The sequence below is a fragment of the Ambystoma mexicanum genome, chromosome 12 (genome assembly GCF_040938575.1).
Source record: "Ambystoma mexicanum isolate Mex_15411 chromosome 12, UKY_AmexF1_1, whole genome shotgun sequence".
NCBI lineage: Eukaryota > Metazoa > Chordata > Amphibia > Caudata > Ambystomatidae > Ambystoma > Ambystoma mexicanum.
In genome coordinates, this window is record NC_090936.1 from 1223394539 (window position 1) to 1223412176 (window position 17638).

General features: G+C 50.2%; 1 protein-coding gene across 13 annotated transcripts in view; it reads left to right on the forward strand.

Annotated features, from left to right (window-relative positions):
* The window catches only part of MYBPC1 (myosin binding protein C1), a 1087780-nt gene that overhangs the window by 340914 nt on the left and 729228 nt on the right, over window positions 1-17638 (forward strand). For all 13 annotated transcript variants that reach the window (XM_069629883.1, XM_069629891.1, XM_069629879.1 and 10 more), the window contains 2 exons: window positions 9362-9486; window positions 14512-14617. In XM_069629883.1, coding sequence (XP_069485984.1) covers window positions 9362-9486; window positions 14512-14617 — 231 coding nt within the window. The remainder of the gene's footprint in view (window positions 1-9361; window positions 9487-14511; window positions 14618-17638) is intronic.

Below are 17638 nucleotides of genomic sequence, written 5' to 3' on the forward strand. Positions count from 1 at the left end.
TTATATAGCTCCATGCCACATGCATCCTTCTTTTGCCTTGTATAGCTTCACAACCCCCTCCATCCTTTTTTTGCCTTGTATAGCTTCATAACCCCCTGCATCCTTCTTTTGCCTTGTATAGCTTCATAACCCCCTGCATCCTTCTTTTGCCTTGTATAGCTTCACGCCCCATGCATCCTTCTTTTGCCTTGTATAGCTTCATAACCCCCTGCATCCTTCTTTTGCCTTGTATAGCTCCACGCCCTGTGCATCCTTCTTTTGCCTTGTATAGCTTCACGCCCCATGCATCCTTCTTTTGCCTTGTATAGCTTCATAACCCCCTGCATCCTTCTTTTGCCTTGTATAGCTTCACGCCCCATGCATCCTTCTTTTGCCTTGTATAGCTTCACGCCCCATGCATCCTTCTTTTGCCTTGTATAGCTCCACGCCCCCGGCATCCTTCTTTTGCCTTTTATAGCTCCACGCCCCATGCATCCTTCTTTTGCCTTCCATAGCTCCATGCCCCCTGCATCCTTCTTTTGCCTTGTATATCGTCACGCCCCCTGCATCCTTCTTTTGCCTTGCATAGCTTCATGCCCCCTGCATCCTTCTTTTGCCTTGCATAGCTCCACGCCCCATGCATCCTTCTTTTGCCCTGTATCGCTCCATGTCCCTGCATCAGTCTTTTGCCTTGTATAGCGTCACGCCCCATGCATCCTTCTGTGGCCTTGTATAGCTCCACGCCCCATGCATCCTTCTTTTGCCTTGTATAGCTCCACGCCTCATGCATCGTTCTTTTGCCTTGTATGGCGTCACGCCCCATACAACCTTCTGTGGCGTTGTATAGCTCCACGCCCCATGCATTCTTCTTTTGCCTTATATAGCTCCATGCCCCATGCATCCTTCTTTTGCCTTGTATAGCTTCACAACCCCCTGCATCCTTATTTTGCCTTGTATAGCTTCATAACCCCCTGCATCCTTCTTTTGCCTTGTATAGCTTCATAACCCCCTGCATCCTTCTTTTGCCTTGTATAGCTTCACGCCCCATGCATCCTTCTTTTGCCTTGTATAGCTTCATAACCCCCTGCATCCTTCTTTTGCCTTGTATAGCTCCACGCCCTGTGCATCCTTCTTTTGCCTTGTATAGCTTCACGCCCCATGCATCCTTCTTTTGCCTTGTATAGCTTCATAACCCCCTGTATCCTTCTTTTGCCTTGTATAGCTTCACTCCCCATGCATCCTTCTTTTGCCTTGTATAGCTCCACGCCCACGGCATCCTTCTTTTGCCTTGTATAGCTTCATAACCCCTTGCATCCTTCTTTTGCCTTGTATAGCTCCACGCCCCATGCATTCTTCTTTTGCCTTATATAGCTCCATGCCCCATGCATCCTTCTTTTGCCTTGTATAGCTTCACAACCCCCTGCATCCTTATTTTGCCTTGTATAGCTTCATAACCCCCTGCATCCTTCTTTTGCCTTGTATAGCTTCATAACCCCCTGCATCCTTCTTTTGCCTTGTATAGCTTCACGCCCCATGCATCCTTCTTTTGCCTTGTATAGCTTCATAACCCCCTGCATCCTTCTTTTGCCTTGTATAGCTCCACGCCCTGTGCATCCTTCTTTTGCCTTGTATAGCTTCACGCCCCATGCATCCTTCTTTTGCCTTGTATAGCTTCATAACCCCCTGTATCCTTCTTTTGCCTTGTATAGCTTCACTCCCCATGCATCCTTCTTTTGCCTTGTATAGCTTCACGCCCCATGCATCCTTCTTTTGCCTTGTATAGCTCCACGCCCACGGCATCCTTCTTTTGCCTTGTATAGCTTCATAACCCCTTGCATCCTTCTTTTGCCTTGTATAGCTTCATAACCCCCTGCATCCTTCTTTTGCCTTATATAGCTTCACGCCCCATGCATCCTTCTTTTGCCTTGTATAGCTTCACGCCCCATGCATCCTTCTTTTGCCTTGTATAGCTCCACGCCCCCTGCATCCTTCTTTTGCCTTGTAGAGCTTCACGCCCCATGCATCCTTCTTTTGCCTTGTATAGCCTCATAACCCCCTGCATCCTTCTTTTGCCTTGTATAGCTTCACGCCCCATGCATCCTTCTTTGCCTCGTATAGCTTCATAACACCCTGCATCCTTCTTTTGCTTTGTATAGCTTCACGCCCCATGCATCCTTCTTTTGCCTTGTATAGCTTCACGCCCCATGCATCCTTCTTTTGCCTTGTATAGCTTCACACACCCTGCATCCTTCTTTTGCCTTGTATAGCTTCACACACCCTGCATCCTTCTTTTGCCTTGTATAGCTTCACACACCCTGCATCCTTCTTTTGCCTTGTATAGCTTAATTCCCCATGCATCCTTCTTTTGCCTTGCCCAGCTCCACGCCCCATGCATCCTTCTTTTGCCTTGTATAGCTTCACGCCCCATGCATCCTTCTTTTGCCTTGTATAGCTTCACGCCCCATGCATCCTTCTCTTGACTTGCATAGCTCCACGCCCCATGCATCCTTCTTTTGCCTTGTATAGCTTCACGCCCCATGCATCCTTCTTTTGCCTTGTATAGCTTAATGCCCCATGCATCCTTCTTTTGCCTTGCCCAGCTCCACGCCCCATGCATCCTTCTTTTGCCTTGTATAGCTTCACGCCCCATGCATCCTTCTTTTGCCTTGTATAGCTTCACGCCCCATGCATCCTTCTTTTGCCTTGTATAGCTTCACGCCTCATGCATTCTTCTTTTGCCTTGTATAGCTTCACGCCCCATGCATTCTTCTTTTGCCTTGTATAGCTTCACGCCCCATGCATCCTTCTTTTGCCTTGTATAGCTTCACGCCCCATGCATCCTTCTTTTGCCTTGTATAGCTTCATAACCCCCTGCATCCTTCTTTTGCCTTGTATAGCTTCACTCCCCATGCATCCTTCTTTTGCCTTGTATAGCTTCACGCCCCATGCATCCTTCTTTTGCCTTGTATAGCTCCACGCCCACGGCATCCTTCTTTTGCCTTGTATAGCTTCATAACCCCTTGCATCCTTCTTTTGCCTTGTATAGCTTCATAACCCCCTGCATCCTTCTTTTGCCTTATATAGCTTCACGCCCCATGCATCCTTCTTTTGCCTTGTATAGCTTCACGCCCCATGCATCCTTCTTTTGCCTTGTATAGCTCCACGCCCCCTGCATCCTTCTTTTGCCTTGTAGAGCTTCACGCCCCATGCATCCTTCTTTTGCCTTGTATAGCTTCATAACCCCCTGCATCCTTTTTTTGCCTTGTATAGCTTCACGCCCCATGCATCCTTCTTTTGCCTTGTATAGCTTCATAACCCCCTGCATCCTTCTTTTGCCTTGTATAGCTTCACGCCGCATGCATCCTTCTTTTGCCTCGTATAGCTTCATAACACCCTGCATCCTTCTTTTGCTTTGTATAGCTTCACGCACCATGCATCCTTCTTTTGCCTTGTATAGCTTCACGCCCCATGCATCCTTTTTTGGCTTGTATAGCTTCACACACCCTGCATCCTTCTTTTGCCTTGTATAGCTTCACACACCCTGCATCCTTCTTTTGCCTTGTATAGCTTCACACACCCTGCATCCTTCTTTTGCCTTGTATAGCTTAATGCCCCATGCATCCTTCTTTTGCCTTGCCCAGCTCCACGCCCCATGCATCCTTCTTTTGCCTTGTATAGCTTCACGCCCCATGCATCCTTCTTTTGCCTTGTATAGCTTCACGCCCCATGCATCCTTCTCTTGACTTGCATAGCTCCACGCCCCATGCATCCTTCTTTTGCCTTGTATAGCTTCACGCCCCATGCATCCTTCTTTTGCCTTGTATAGCTTAATGCCCCATGCATCCTTCTTTTGCCTTGCCCAGCTCCACGCCCCATGCATCCTTCTTTTGCCTTGTATAGCTTCACGCCCCATGCATCCTTCTTTTGCCTTGTATAGCTTCACGCCCCATGCATCCTTCTTTTGCCTTGTATAGCTTCACGCCCCATGCATTCTTCTTTTGCCTTGTATAGCTTCACGCCCCATGCATCCTTCTTTTGCCTTGTATAGCTTCACGCCCCATGCATCCTTCTTTTGCCTTGTATAGCTTCACGCCCCATGCATCCTTCTTTTGCCTTGTATAGCTTCACAACCCCCTGCATCCTTCTTTTGTCTTGTATAGCTTCAAGCCCCCTGCTGTCGCTGCAGCAACACTTCACTTGCAGGGATGGCGCCTAACGTAGCCCAGCCTCTCATTCCTCTACACATCACACAACTCACAGATCGCTTTACTGCACGTTTAAGCAAAGACACGCTTCCAGTTAGAGACTCACCGTTTCTTAAACGTGTAGTGTAGCCAATGTGTGGGCTTTTTAAAGTTAAGGTAGAGAAGTCAAGCCAGTTGTGAGAATATTTGATTGTAAAACAGGTGTCTAATGAGAAGTTTAAAAAAAAACAATATTCGTCTTTGCTGGAAAATATTTCAGTTTCAAGTAACTTTATATAACCTACGACTTTGCTGCTTTAACATGTCATACATGCAGCAGTATAAGCCTTCTCGTTCACTCTCAGGTCAAGGCTTGTCCATGGTCGTGTCCCTTTTGGAAGAAAGCAAGACTCGGTTTGAGGGGATCCTTGGCCCCCGCATTCTGGAATAGTTTACCCGCTAATAGGTCCCAATTCATGGCATACTCCTACGTCCCGTCCTACTGCATGGGCTTCCCTTCCAAGGGACGGGAGACGGAACCTTGTTCACCAGAAAAAACCTTCTACCCCTTTACATTTAGAGGTGCGCAGGGGTGCGGCCCTGGGAACATGCGCTGCCCTGACTCCGCCCACCAGCACCACACCCCAGTCCCCTTTTCCGCGTCGACCTCAACGGGCCGAATTCACCAGCGCTCCTGGGTTTGGCTTCGCCATGTAATTCCACGCGCATACTTCTTCTCTTCTGTCTTTTTTGTCTTTTTATCATTCAGGTACTCGGTCCTCAGGCGTGACACTCCTCTCCGGTGCATGTCGACTTCTACAGGGTTCAGCAGGTGTCCATCCAGCGACAGGCTCTTCCCGACTCAAGACCTCCACACCCTCTGCCTACGGTGCCTTGGCCCAGACCACAGCTGGCGAGCTTGTACCGTGTGCGACACGCTTTCCTCGAGGTCTCTGAAGACCAGACTAGCCAGGTGGAGGGAGCTCTTCCGGAGTTCGCCTCCAAAGGACCTAAAGGACTTTGTCTATCATCGATCCAGGCCCAAGGTAGGGGCGCCCTTTTCCAGTGTACCCCACAAGGGAGACTCCTTCCCAAGGACTCGCCCACGCGGGAGGGACCGCCCAGGTCCTGGTACCAGCACAAGTACAGAGGCTGAACCAGCTACCGGCCGACAGGCCAAGGGGTCAGTAGATCCTCCTGGTGACAGTGCTGTGGGACCAGAAGGTTCTTTTACCAGGTATTCACCCAAGGGGCTACGCCCTAGTACCGGCAACATGTCCGAGGGGGCGCCTATATGCATTTCTACCGGCAGATTCACCGAGGGCGAAACACCTAACAGGCCTCGGCCTGAGGAACAGGCCTGGCTACCCTGTCAATATCGCCTACCACCACTCCGGCCTGCAAGGACAGGTTCTTTGAACGGTTCCTCGGGTTCATGAAATCTCAGCGGATGGGGGACATCCTCAGGGACGTGCTCCCACCAATGGCTCAGGCGCCGGTACAGACACCCCTGGCCCCTGTTCAGCCTCATGTCCAGGCGATTCCACAACAGCCTCCACCTTTGCCTCCGTCTCCGGTCTCCACACCGCAGCGCCCGGCTCCCAACTTCCCTCCTCCAGTCCCTGAACAGAGGAGAAGGACCCTGACACGCCATCTTCAGCCTCGAAGACGAACGTCTGGCAGGGCTGGCAGAGTACTTGGGCCTTCCTCAACCCGAGGTCGAGCAACCATTAGGAGGGGTCCTCTCAGAAGTCCTCACGCTACGTTCCGTGACCAGAATGGGGATCCCGATGCAGAAGGACGTAGTTGCCTTGGCCAAGAAGGGTTGGCTCAAGCCCCGCTCAGTCCAGCCGGTTAATAAACACCTGGATGCCAAGTACAGGCAGATGGAGGGGGATACACTCTTGCTATCAGCCCATCCTCAGCCACACTGCTCTGTGATCGCTGTGGCATCACTATACTCCAAGCCTCAGTCATCCTCAGCCTCCTCCTCTGCGGCGCTGCTAGGCAAGGAGGAGAAGATCTTGGAGGCGTACGGGAAGAAGCTGTATTCCAACGCGTCCTTGCACCTTCATCAAGCCAACGCAGATGCCATGCTTGCAGCCACTAACCAGAGGCTCTGGCGGGAAATTGCGGATTTCCTTCTAGTGCTTCCGACCCAGAGTCAATCAGGATTCAAGGCAGGATTGGCAGAGTCCAAGATGGTGGCGCAGGACATCATGGAGTCCACCATGACCCACATTGACACACATTGACAAACAGTGCCACAGACATGACTAGAACGGCCTGGCTCTGGGCTACAAAATTCAACCCGGATGTCTTAGATCTTCCGTTCAAAGGGGGTGACCTCTTCCACTCGACAACGGACGAGGAGCTGGAAAAAAAAGCAGCTCTCAAACAGCCAAGTCTTTAACCATCCTGACAAAGACCACGCCCAAAACGTACACCCAGTCACAGCAGCTCTCAGGACAGGGGGCCTACATACGGAGGGTTCCGTGGCTTCCAAGAGCAGAGGTTCAGGCAGCCTGACCTTTCGCTCACTCAAAATTAGCGCAAACAACAAAAAGGGGGTGAGTAAGGGCTTTTTTCAACCCCCCTCCTTCGCAACAGCCTCAGAGGGAAAGAAGGTATGACACACCCCTTCGGGTCCACATGTCTTCAGTGGGGGGTAGGCTTGCGCTCCATGCATATTTCTGGCGCAAGAATTTCACGGACCCCTGGATCCTCTCGGTAGTCTCCACGGGGTAACACCTCCCTATCCCATCCTCTCCTCCCTTCCCACAGGTTGGGACAGGAACTCTTTTGGCGGAGATCCACTCGCTCGTCGAGAGCCAAGCAGTGGAGGAAGTCCCAGCCTCCCAGCGAGGTTTGGGCTTTTACTCCAGGATTTTCACCATTCAGAAGAAGAACCAGGCGGGCCTGAGAGTTGTGCTGGACCTTTCCACCCTCAAACTCTTCCTACCTCTACAAAAATTCAAGATGGTTACGCCAGCTTTGATAGCGGAGACATTGTTCAAGGGAACGTGCTCCCTGGGTGTGAAGGACGCGTACCTACACGTCCTGATCTGGCAGCCTGATCGTTCTTTTCTACGATTCAGGATCATGGGCTACCATTTCCAATACAAGGTGCCTCATTTCGGCCTCAACTCAGCCCCCAGGGTATTTACATGCCGATGAACACAGTGGCGGTACTCCTCAGGTCGCAGGGCCATCATATCTACCCGTACCTCAACAACTGGCTCGTCAGGGCGACATCTACGGAAGCAGTGCACCATACCTCCCATGCTCTTATGAACACACTGCACAAGCTGAGTTTTTCACTCAACCTCAAGAAGTCGCAGCTGCAGCCCACGCAGAGACTGACCTTCTTGGATCTCATTTGGGACACATGCTGTGAGAGGGTTTTTCCCTCGGAGGACAAGATCAAGACCGGATATCAGGCCTCCAAGGCCTCCATAGACCGTTGGATGGTCTCTGCCATCAAAGAAGCTTACGAGGGACAGCACAAGCCACTGCCGGCCAACATGCACACCCACGTGGTCAGAGCTAAGGCAACGGCCATCGCATTCCAGCGCCATGTCCCTTGGCAAGTCATAAGCAGGGCGGCCACTTGGGCCACCCCTTTGGCTTTCTGCAAGCACTAACGTTTGGATGCCGGTTCCAGATCCGAAGCGGCTTTCTGACAGACGGTTCTTAGAAACCTGTTTGCTTAAGGAGGGTCTCCTCTCCACCCTGGGTCTACATTCTGTTGTAATCGCACATGCAGTATGGAGGAAAGGGGACGGAATGTAAGAGTAATTATAAGTTACTCACTGTAGTGACTAACGTACTCTTAGTCCATAGTCCCCTTTCCTCCATACGTCCTACCCTCCTCCCCCTAATAAAACTGGTGTCATTAGGCAAGGTTAATCTATTGTCGACGCTTCTATGGTGACTGAGGTGTGGCGCCGGAGGGCGGAGACAGGGCAGCGCATGCTCTCAGGGCCGCTGCCCTGCGCTCCTCTAAATTTAAAGAGTAGGAAGGTTTTTTTCTGGTGAACAAGATTCCGTCTCCCGTCCCTTGGAAGGGACGCCCATGAGTCACTACGGTGAGTAACTTATAATAATTCTGCACAGTACAAAGTGACTTTGCACTGCTGAAAAGTGACTCTGCACTGCTCACACAAACCCTGATTCGTGGAACTGTGCAAAGTGTATTTTTGCAGTGTAAAGTCATTTTTGCAGTACAAAATGAACTGCACGGTCTTTGTGTCGGCAGTGGAAAGCCACTTTGAATCGAGCAAAACATTCCATGAAGCGTGCCCTAAGACTCAATCATCCCAGCATTCACCGTTTTACAAAATACGCTCAAAACGTGCTACCCTGTCATGTGCCGGGTAGCTATGCATGGCGCCTCCAGCACTTTGTTTTGGATCAGTGCACACAATGAATGGTTTTCACTCGTTCTACGGATGGCAGAATAATAGTACAACAAGATGCGGAATCGACGCTGGACAGAAAAGCATCCGCCTTCCCAGGAATCTGTGCGAGGCCAAGGTAAACACCTTGACAGGGCTATTGAAAGTCTATAGTTCTGATTGTGTTGTTGTAGTTATCACAGAATGGCTCTACACAATCTCTAGACGGTGCCCTAACAAGTTCAGAGTTGTCACGTGGCCTTGCAATATTAGAGTCACTTTTATCTGCTCGCAGCTTTTTAGTCACGAGCACTTTGTATGCTGGGATATGTAGTTTTGCTAAATAAGAGCAACATGTGGCCTAACAAGCAGGGTCAGCTAATGCCTCTAATGCCATGGGGCAGTTGGGTTACATGTAAGCAGACCTAGAAATACAATATTTCCATGCCTCTAAAATCTCTATATCCCCAGCTATTTGGCGGCCTCCAAACTGCTGCCCTTGAAATGTTCCAAGTTAGAACTCGCAGAACCTCAGTGATCAATAGGTCAATCAGTACTTGGTTTATTTTGTACCCCAATAATCAATGAATGACCATGATGCGCTCATGTTGTGGACAGTGTAAGCACCATGAATGCTAGACTATATATGTTCAGGGTTGTAGAGTGTGTGTGATGCCCCGGAAGTAATACCTATCTAATGCTGCGTGAAGGTGGGTGGTGGGTGGTGGATGGCCACAGGGAATGAATACTCACTAAACTGGAATTGCACTCATGCTGCCCTCTCTCCTGTCCTCGCAACAGGTACATCTTTGAGCATAAAGGGAACCAGCGGATCTTGTTCATCAATAACTGCACCCTGGCGGACGACGCAGCATATCAGGTGAAGGCCGGCGACGAGCAGTGCTCCACAGAGCTCTTTGTGAGAGGTATGTACGCTGCATAGTATGATGGCATGTTACACATGGTGCCCTCCAGCAGAGCTCGCAAGCTGTCCCAGGCCGGATGCCAGCAGGTCATCCGTCCCTTTCGCAGCCCTGCATTCATATGGCTAAATGCAAACCCGCCAGCTCCTGAATGCAACGCTAACTCTGCAGATGTGCTCTTGAAGGCCTTTTGCAGCATCCTTCAGGGCCTGTATTGTGCCAGACACAAGCTTCCTGTTCAGAGATTTCCTCCACCCGGACAGCCATGCGCATCAGTTCTTTCCGCCATAATCCTGGAATGATGTCTTTTAGCGGGAACAGGTACCGCACACATTATTTAAATAATCATGTGACATTCCAAACGGGAGGCGATGGACACCTTGCAATACTCAAGTGCAATCCAGAGACCTGCCCAAACATGTCCAGCCTTTCCCGGCCCACCACATACCCCAAGATCCCACTAACCAGCTCTTCTCTTTCCATGATGTCACGGAACAAGAAGTCCTTCACCTCCTTAAACGTCTTAAACCATCCATGTGTAGAGCAGACATCTGCCCCCCTAACAACGTTAAAGAAAGCGCCAACTTCCTTGCACCTCTCCTTAAAGCATTCATTAATGCCTCGTTTACCTCAATGTACATAAGCATGGGTATGCCCTCTGTTCAATCAAATTCCACTATTTATTGAAACCAGTGCCATCCTCTTTAAGAGGCAATCAGGATTCTGCAAAGGACATGGCACAGAAACCCCCCACCTAAATCTTAAAAATCAAATAACAACAATTATGGACAAAGGTTAGCCTGCCCTCCTCCTACTTCTTGGCCACTCGACTGTCTTTGATCTTGTGGACCACAAGAGCCTCACATCACATCTCATTCATGGAGTACAATTCTCCAATGAGGCCTCCTCATGGATCACTTCTTTCTTAAATGGAAGAACCATGAACGTTTTCTCCAACCAAGCAAGTGAGGCTCCCTCTACCAAACACTGTGGATTCACTCAGAGCTCCTGCACAGCTCCCACTCTTTACAATCTATTTACCAAACCTCATTTTGACAAATTGGACTCCCTCTGCATTGCTTACACAAATTATGCCGATGACACGCAGGTACTCCAGCCTCTCTCAGATTCCTATGACCAAGACGCTGCAGCCCTGCACCTGATTCATAGCACCATCCAACGCTGGATGGCGACAAATGGGCTGTGTCTCCATGGAGACAAAACCGAGATCCTCATTATCGTTCCCAAAGAAACACTAGCTAAAACGGCTCAAAAATACTGTAATTTCACCATAGACAACTCGCTCATCCCTGTCTCATCATCAGATAAAACATTGGGTGTTCACATAGACTCCACTCTATCCATGAGGCGACAGGTTAGCACCATTGCTTCCGCTTCTGCCCATACCACTAGGCTTATCAATGCAGTTAAATCCTTCCTTTCCAAAAGAAACCGGCTCTCTATAGCTAGAGCTACCATTGGAGCCAAATTAGATTATTGCAATGTCCTCTTAGTAGGGACCTCTGCAAAAAATCTAAACCGACTCCAGGTCATTCAGAATAACGCTCTTAGAGCAGCCCTAAATATGCCGAAAAGGGACCACATCACTCAAGCTAGACGAGACGCATATTGACTCCTAATGAAGGATCAGATCACATTTAAGACCCTTACCCTTACACAAGTGCCTTACACCCGACGCTCCACCCTACCTATACCATACCATTGTTAAAGATACATCTTCAACCTGCCATGCCAACAAACTACGCATCCCTTCCATCAAAAGAGCCAAAGCAGGGGGTATTGGCTTCCCTCATTTAGAACCTAAACTTTGGACGCACTACCAACTCAGAGCTGAGCCCTCCCTCTCTGCGTTCAGGAAAGCCCTAAAAACTAGTCTATTCAGCTAACTCCTCTCCCTCTCCCCTCTCCCCCTGAGTCAGTCCCTACCATGCATGTTGTAACTAAGAATGTACTTCCTGTCTATTATTAAGACTGTACTATGTAACTAAGCTCATTGTCTTCAAACAGCGCCACGATGCCCACGGGCTGCTGCGCGCTTTACAAATGTGAATAAATAAATAAATAAATACTCTGGCTGGAAGGTCGAGGTACAATCTCCCCTCTATTTAATGGCAGAGAGGTGCCTGAGCGGCTGTACACTTGAAGGGACACAGGCATAGGGTGGCGTGACCAGCCCAGATGCCCAGTGGAGACACTACAGTGAGCGTGTTCCACTGGAACATTCTGCATTATATATATTCACACAATCCCTGTGCCGGCATCCATCTGAAGCACAGGATGCACCGTGGAGTGGCAGCACACGTTTGCCATTATTCTGTAGCTCTTTCATGCACTCCCCCAGTCGTGGACAATGCAAAACGTACCATCGCAGGCACGTTTTGTGAACTCGAAGCTTGTGTGTTTGTGTAGCTTGATCAGAAGCGCAGCTCCGCACTTCAAAAGCAAAGGCAATCCAGCAGCATATTCAGGATTCGTCAAACAATCTATAAACGCTATCGTTTTTCCACATAGTGCTTCATGCCATTTTGGCCCCACTCGAAAGAATTGTAATACTGTGGCATTATAGCCTGACGTTGAGGGCAGTCATTGGCGTTATATGCCATGCGCAAGCCACAGGCGCAGACGCCCACTGAAGCTAGAACAGGAAGAGACGAGGGAGAAACACTGAATTGCTGGGGCAGAACGCCATTGCAGTCTTCTGTCAGTGTGGCGTCTGCATTGGCACTGCCAGTAATCCAATGTTCAAGTGTAGTGTTAATTTAGGACGAAGCAGGGCCCCTCTGAGTGCACAGCCCACCTGCCCGCCACAGCTGGAATTAATACTGTTAGCACCCGGGCTGGTTTGTCTCGCGCGTTTCTAATACTGTTTTTATTTTAATGAGGGAGTCATTTTGCACAACATAGATTTTCTGTCATAAAAACCAAAAATTCAAAATGGCCGACAGCAGGAGTGATACAAGAATGCGACTGAAAAGGGGCTGCAGGGAGGTGATTGGGGGGCCTGAGGAGGGAGGGGACAAGTTGAGGCTGAAGTGGCTGATCGGGGCTGCAGGAGGCAGAATTGATGGTGTGGAGTACCAGAGATCGGGGGTCGGGTGGGCTGAGGGTCGAAGGATGGAGAAACGGCAGACTGGCACCGAAGTGAGTCATGAAGATTGGCTTGTACCACCCATAACAAGCCCGTGTTACCAGCCTCCCAATAAGAGGTTGTCACTCCCCTGGGTGCTAATAGGTCTTTATTACCACTTCAAATGGTACTCAGGGTATCACCCTTGGAATGTTGATTAAAACCTTCTTAAATTCTTCCCATCTCCCTAATGGGACGGGTGGCACTGTGAAAATGATTCTTTCAGGTAATGCCCATGGTCCTGAAAGCTGCTTGCTTCTGGGCTCTACATGGAACGCTGATTAGGTGTTATGCCAGGGTGGGGGTCCCGAGGATTGCGTTGGGTACCCTACAGTTACCGGCAGGTTGGTTTGTTCTCCCACATGGGGATCATCTCACTGAGTGGATTAGGACTGAATCTGGGCCTCAACGGCTAATGGACTTGCTCGGGTGAAGAGAAAGGGAGCTTGGCTGGCACTTGACTCCAGGTAGTACGATTATTCAAATGTGGTGGAGGGCTACCAAACTCTTACGACAGAGGGTGCCCTTTATGCCAGCTATGCCGCTGAGTTGTGGTGGATTGGGGAATGGTCCCCATCGGAAGGGGGTGATTAGTGCGGGGTGACTGGGAGGAGGTGGGATGGTTGATGATATTTGCAAGGAGGGCAGAGCCATTAACTTTAGGGAATCTAGAGCTGCTCACCCGACGGTCCGCCTCAACATCCTGGAGTTTGCCACCCTGGTGGCGGGGGGAGAGCGGTATGGGAAGGTTTCCCAGAGAGACCTCGTAGTCATGGGGTGAATTTAGTGCCGTTACAATGGGCGGATGGAAGGAGGAATGTCTTTGAGCTATATGCAGCAGGTAGAGCTGAGCTGGACGCAAAGGCTGGAGTATTGAACCTCAAATGGGAGAGAGATTTATGGGTACAAATCTCGGATGGGGACTGTTGCAGATTTCTCATGCATGCAAAGCTAGTATCCAGGAATGTGCAACAGGCCTATGCCACCCCGGTGCAGCCCCGAACTGTTGGAGGTGTAAGAGGGAGGTAGCAACATATCTACATATGTGTTGGGGGTGTAACCGGACGAAGGGGTTTAGGGAAATGGGCTGTGAAGAATTGTTGAGATGGTCCCGGTGAGGATCCAGTGCACGGTCCAGCACTGTCTCTTAAGCCTGCGGCTCATTGGGAAAGGCAAACGCCATGGCACTGGAGGCATCGGGTGGGCCCAGCCTGGGTGACTGGTGCAGGGCAATGCTCAAGGGAGTAAGGGCCCAAATGGACGTGGCAGCTCTGGTGGTACCATGGGGGGGAAGATGCTTCCAAGGTACACGGTATGGCATTAGATACAGGACGGGCTTGAGACCGCGCTAGGCATCGGGTTAGCCTAGATGAGGGTTGCGCTGCAGGGAGGCATGTTTGGGGATGGGACGGGCTAGGCTTACTGGGAGATGGTGCATACTAGGAGGAGTGATGATGATGAGGTGCATAAGGGATGGGCGTGGGTGGCTAAGGTTTGGATTCTTGCTCCTCTCCCTATGTTTAAAAAGGAGGTTTAAGAACACAGTGTTTTGATAAATGGTAAAGATGACCACACTGCACTCACATGACTTGTTATATATTGAAAATGACAAATACATTGTTTGTTTTAAAACGTCTGGAATTCTAGAGACTTCAGAAGGGAACACCTAGCTCAGCGAGATTGCTTACCAGCTATATCTCACTGTCTCGTTATATGTGGATGTTTTTCTTACACATGCATTCTGGGTATCCTGAAACTTGTGCTCTTGCTGTTCAAGGAATCGATGAGGTCATCCCTATCTTTCACATACGGACACTTCCCTAAACGTTATGCAGATCCCTCTGCACTGAAGCGGCTGATCCATGTCTCTTTGATTTCAGAGCCTCCAGTGCTGGTGACAAAAGAGCTGGAGAACGTGAGCTCGTACTGCGGCGACCGGGTGGAGCTGGAGTGTGAGGTGTCAGAAGAGGACGCCAATGTGAAATGGTACGCTGCCAGTCAGTCAGCCTGCCTTGCCACAGCTGATAGAAATCTTTAGTTGGAAAATGACATTCATAGTCGTACGAATGAATCTATGATCTTTTAATTCACTGTGAAAAAGTCAATTCTCCATCATGTGATCTTCATTGATATTCGTAAACACTGAAGATCTCTGCCCTGGGGCGAAAAGTCTGGGCCCATTTTAATCATAGAGGGAAAACCTGCTTTCTAAAGTATGAAAGAAAAGGCATTTCATAATCCAAACCTATCTGGATGATTGCATGTATCTAGCTGTAGCTAGCTCTTAAAACCTACATCCGTAGAGAAACAAAGGCTAAAAAGAGAGTTTCAGTCATGTATGTCAGAAAGAAACAGGGCAAGACTGAGGTGTTTAACAGACCTTTCTATCTGTTGGGGCTATCAGTGTCAGTGGTAGCAGGCTTCCCTGGACTTTGCAGATGGAGGCTCTGGTGCGCCGGCGGCAGGAAGTCTTGGTTCCCGTTAGCCCTCTTCCTCAGCAACGGGGGTAGGGGGGGGGATCATCCTCTGCTCTAGATTAGAGAGGCAGTAAACACATGATGACCACAGCTCCGCTCGGACTAGTCTTGCAAGGTATTGGGCAGAGCTTTGCATCAGGTGGTCTTCTGGGGCAGACTTCCCCGTTCCATCTTTAGGTTAGCTTCTTCCTTACAGTGCCAGAAAGTGGAGCAGATCTTCCATGTTCATCAGAAATTGGGTTACGGCCTGCAACCCCAATCACAGGTTTACATTAAAATATGGGGACAGCCACTAAGTAGTGAGCGGGGCATTCAACGTTCACTTCTTCCCAGGCCACTACTTGGAACCTGCATTTACTGAAGAAACCGGACATAGCAGTCACGCTTTAGTATACTTACATTACATGTCTCAGAATTGAAATTAAAATCACAGTCAGACAAGCCATGATGTATGTGACAAAATGCATATCACACATACATTCCTCCACAAAACAATGTCCAGATGCAGCAGCCCACCACCTCAGAAGGTGGCTTGCTGGGCACACCCCTACATACAAAGTGCCTAGAAACTGCTACCTACCAGAGTGGGCTGCTGGCAGCTAAACATGTGCGATTCAGAAGGTGGCTTGCTGGGCTCACCCCTACATACAGCGTGCATAGAAACTGCTACCTTCCAGTGTGGGCTGCAGACAGCTAGATAGGTGAGGTTCAGAAGGTGGCTTGCTGGGCTCACCCCTACATACAACGTGCATAGAAACTGCTACCTTCCAGTGTGGGCTGCAGACAGCTAGATAGGTGAGGTCCAGAAGGTGGCTTGCCGGGCTCACCCCTACATACAACGTGCATAGAAACTACTACCTTCCAGTGTGCGCTGCTGGCAGCTAGATAGGTGAGGTCCAGAAGGTGGCTTGCCGGGCTCACCCCTACATACAACTTGCATAGAAACTGCTACCTTCCAGTGTGGGCTGCAGACAGCTAGATAGGTGAGGTCCAGAAGGTGGCTTGCCGGGCTCACCCCTACATACAACGTGCATAGAAACTGCTACCTTCCAGTGTGGGCTGCAGACAGCTAGATAGGTGAGCTCCAGAAGGTGGCTTGCCGGACTCACCCCTACATACAACCTGCATAGAAACTGCTACCTTCCAGTGTGGGCTGCAGACAGCTAGATAGGTGAGGTCCAGAAGGTGGCTTGCCGGGCTCACCCCTACATACAGCGTGCATAGAAACTGCTACCTTCCAGTGTGGGCTGCTGGCAGCTAGATAGGTGAGGTCCAGAAAGTGGCTTGCCGGGCTCACCCCTACATACAGCGTGCATAGAAACTGATACCTATCAGTGTGGGCTGCAGACAGCTAGATAGGTGATTCAGAAGGTGGCTTGCCGGGCTCACCCCTACATGCAACGTGCATAGAAACTGATACCTTCCAGTGTGGGCTGCAGACAGCTAGATAGGTGAGGTTCAGAAGGTGGCTTGCCGTTCTCACCCCTACATGCAACGTGCATAGAAACTGCTACCTTCCAGTGTGGGCTGCAGGCAGCTATATAGGTGAGGTCCAGAAGGTGGCTTGCCGGGCTCACCCCTACATACAACGTGCATAGAAACTGCTACCTTCCAGTGTGGGCTGCAGGCAGCTAGATAGGTGAGGTCCAGAAGGTGGCTTGCCAGGCTCACCCCTACATACAAAGTGCATAGAACCTGCTACCTTCCAGTGTGGGCTGCAGGCAGCTAGATAGGTGAGGTCCAGAAGGTGGCTTGCCGGGCTCACCCCTACATACAACCTACATAGAAACTGCTACCTTCCAGTGTGGGCTGCAGACAGCTAGATAGGTGAGGTCCAGAAGGTGGCTTGCCGGGCTCACCCCTACATACAACCTACATAGAAACTGCTACCTTCCAGTGTGGGCTGCAGACAGCTAGATAGGTGAGGTCCAGAAAGTGGCTTGCCGGGCTCATCCCTACATACAGCGTGCATAGAAACTGCTACCTTCCAGTGTGGGCTGCTGGCAGCTAGATAGGTGAGGTCCAGAAAGTGGCTTGCCGGGCTCACCCCTACATACAGCGTGCATAGAAACTGATACCTATCAGTGTGGACTGCAGACAGCTAGATAGGTGATTCAGAAGGTGGCTTGCCGGGCTCACCCCTACATGCAACGTGCATAGAAACTGATACTTTCCAGTGTGGGCTGCAGACAGCTAGATAGGTGAGGTTCAGAAGGTGGCTTGCCGGGCTCACCCCTACATGCAACGTGCATAGAAACTGCTACCTTCCAGTGTGGGCTGCAGACAGCTAGATAGGTGGGGTCCAGAAGGTGGCTTGCCGGGCTCACCCCTACATATAACATGCATAGAAACTGCTACCTTCTAGTGTGGGCTGCAGGCAGCTAGATAGGTGAGGTCCAGAAGGTGGCTTGCCGGGCTCACCCCTACATACAACCTACATAGAAACTGCTACCTTCCAGTGTGGGCTGCAGACAGCTAGATAGGTGAGGTCCAGAAAGTGGCTTGCCGGGCTCATCCCTACATACAGCGT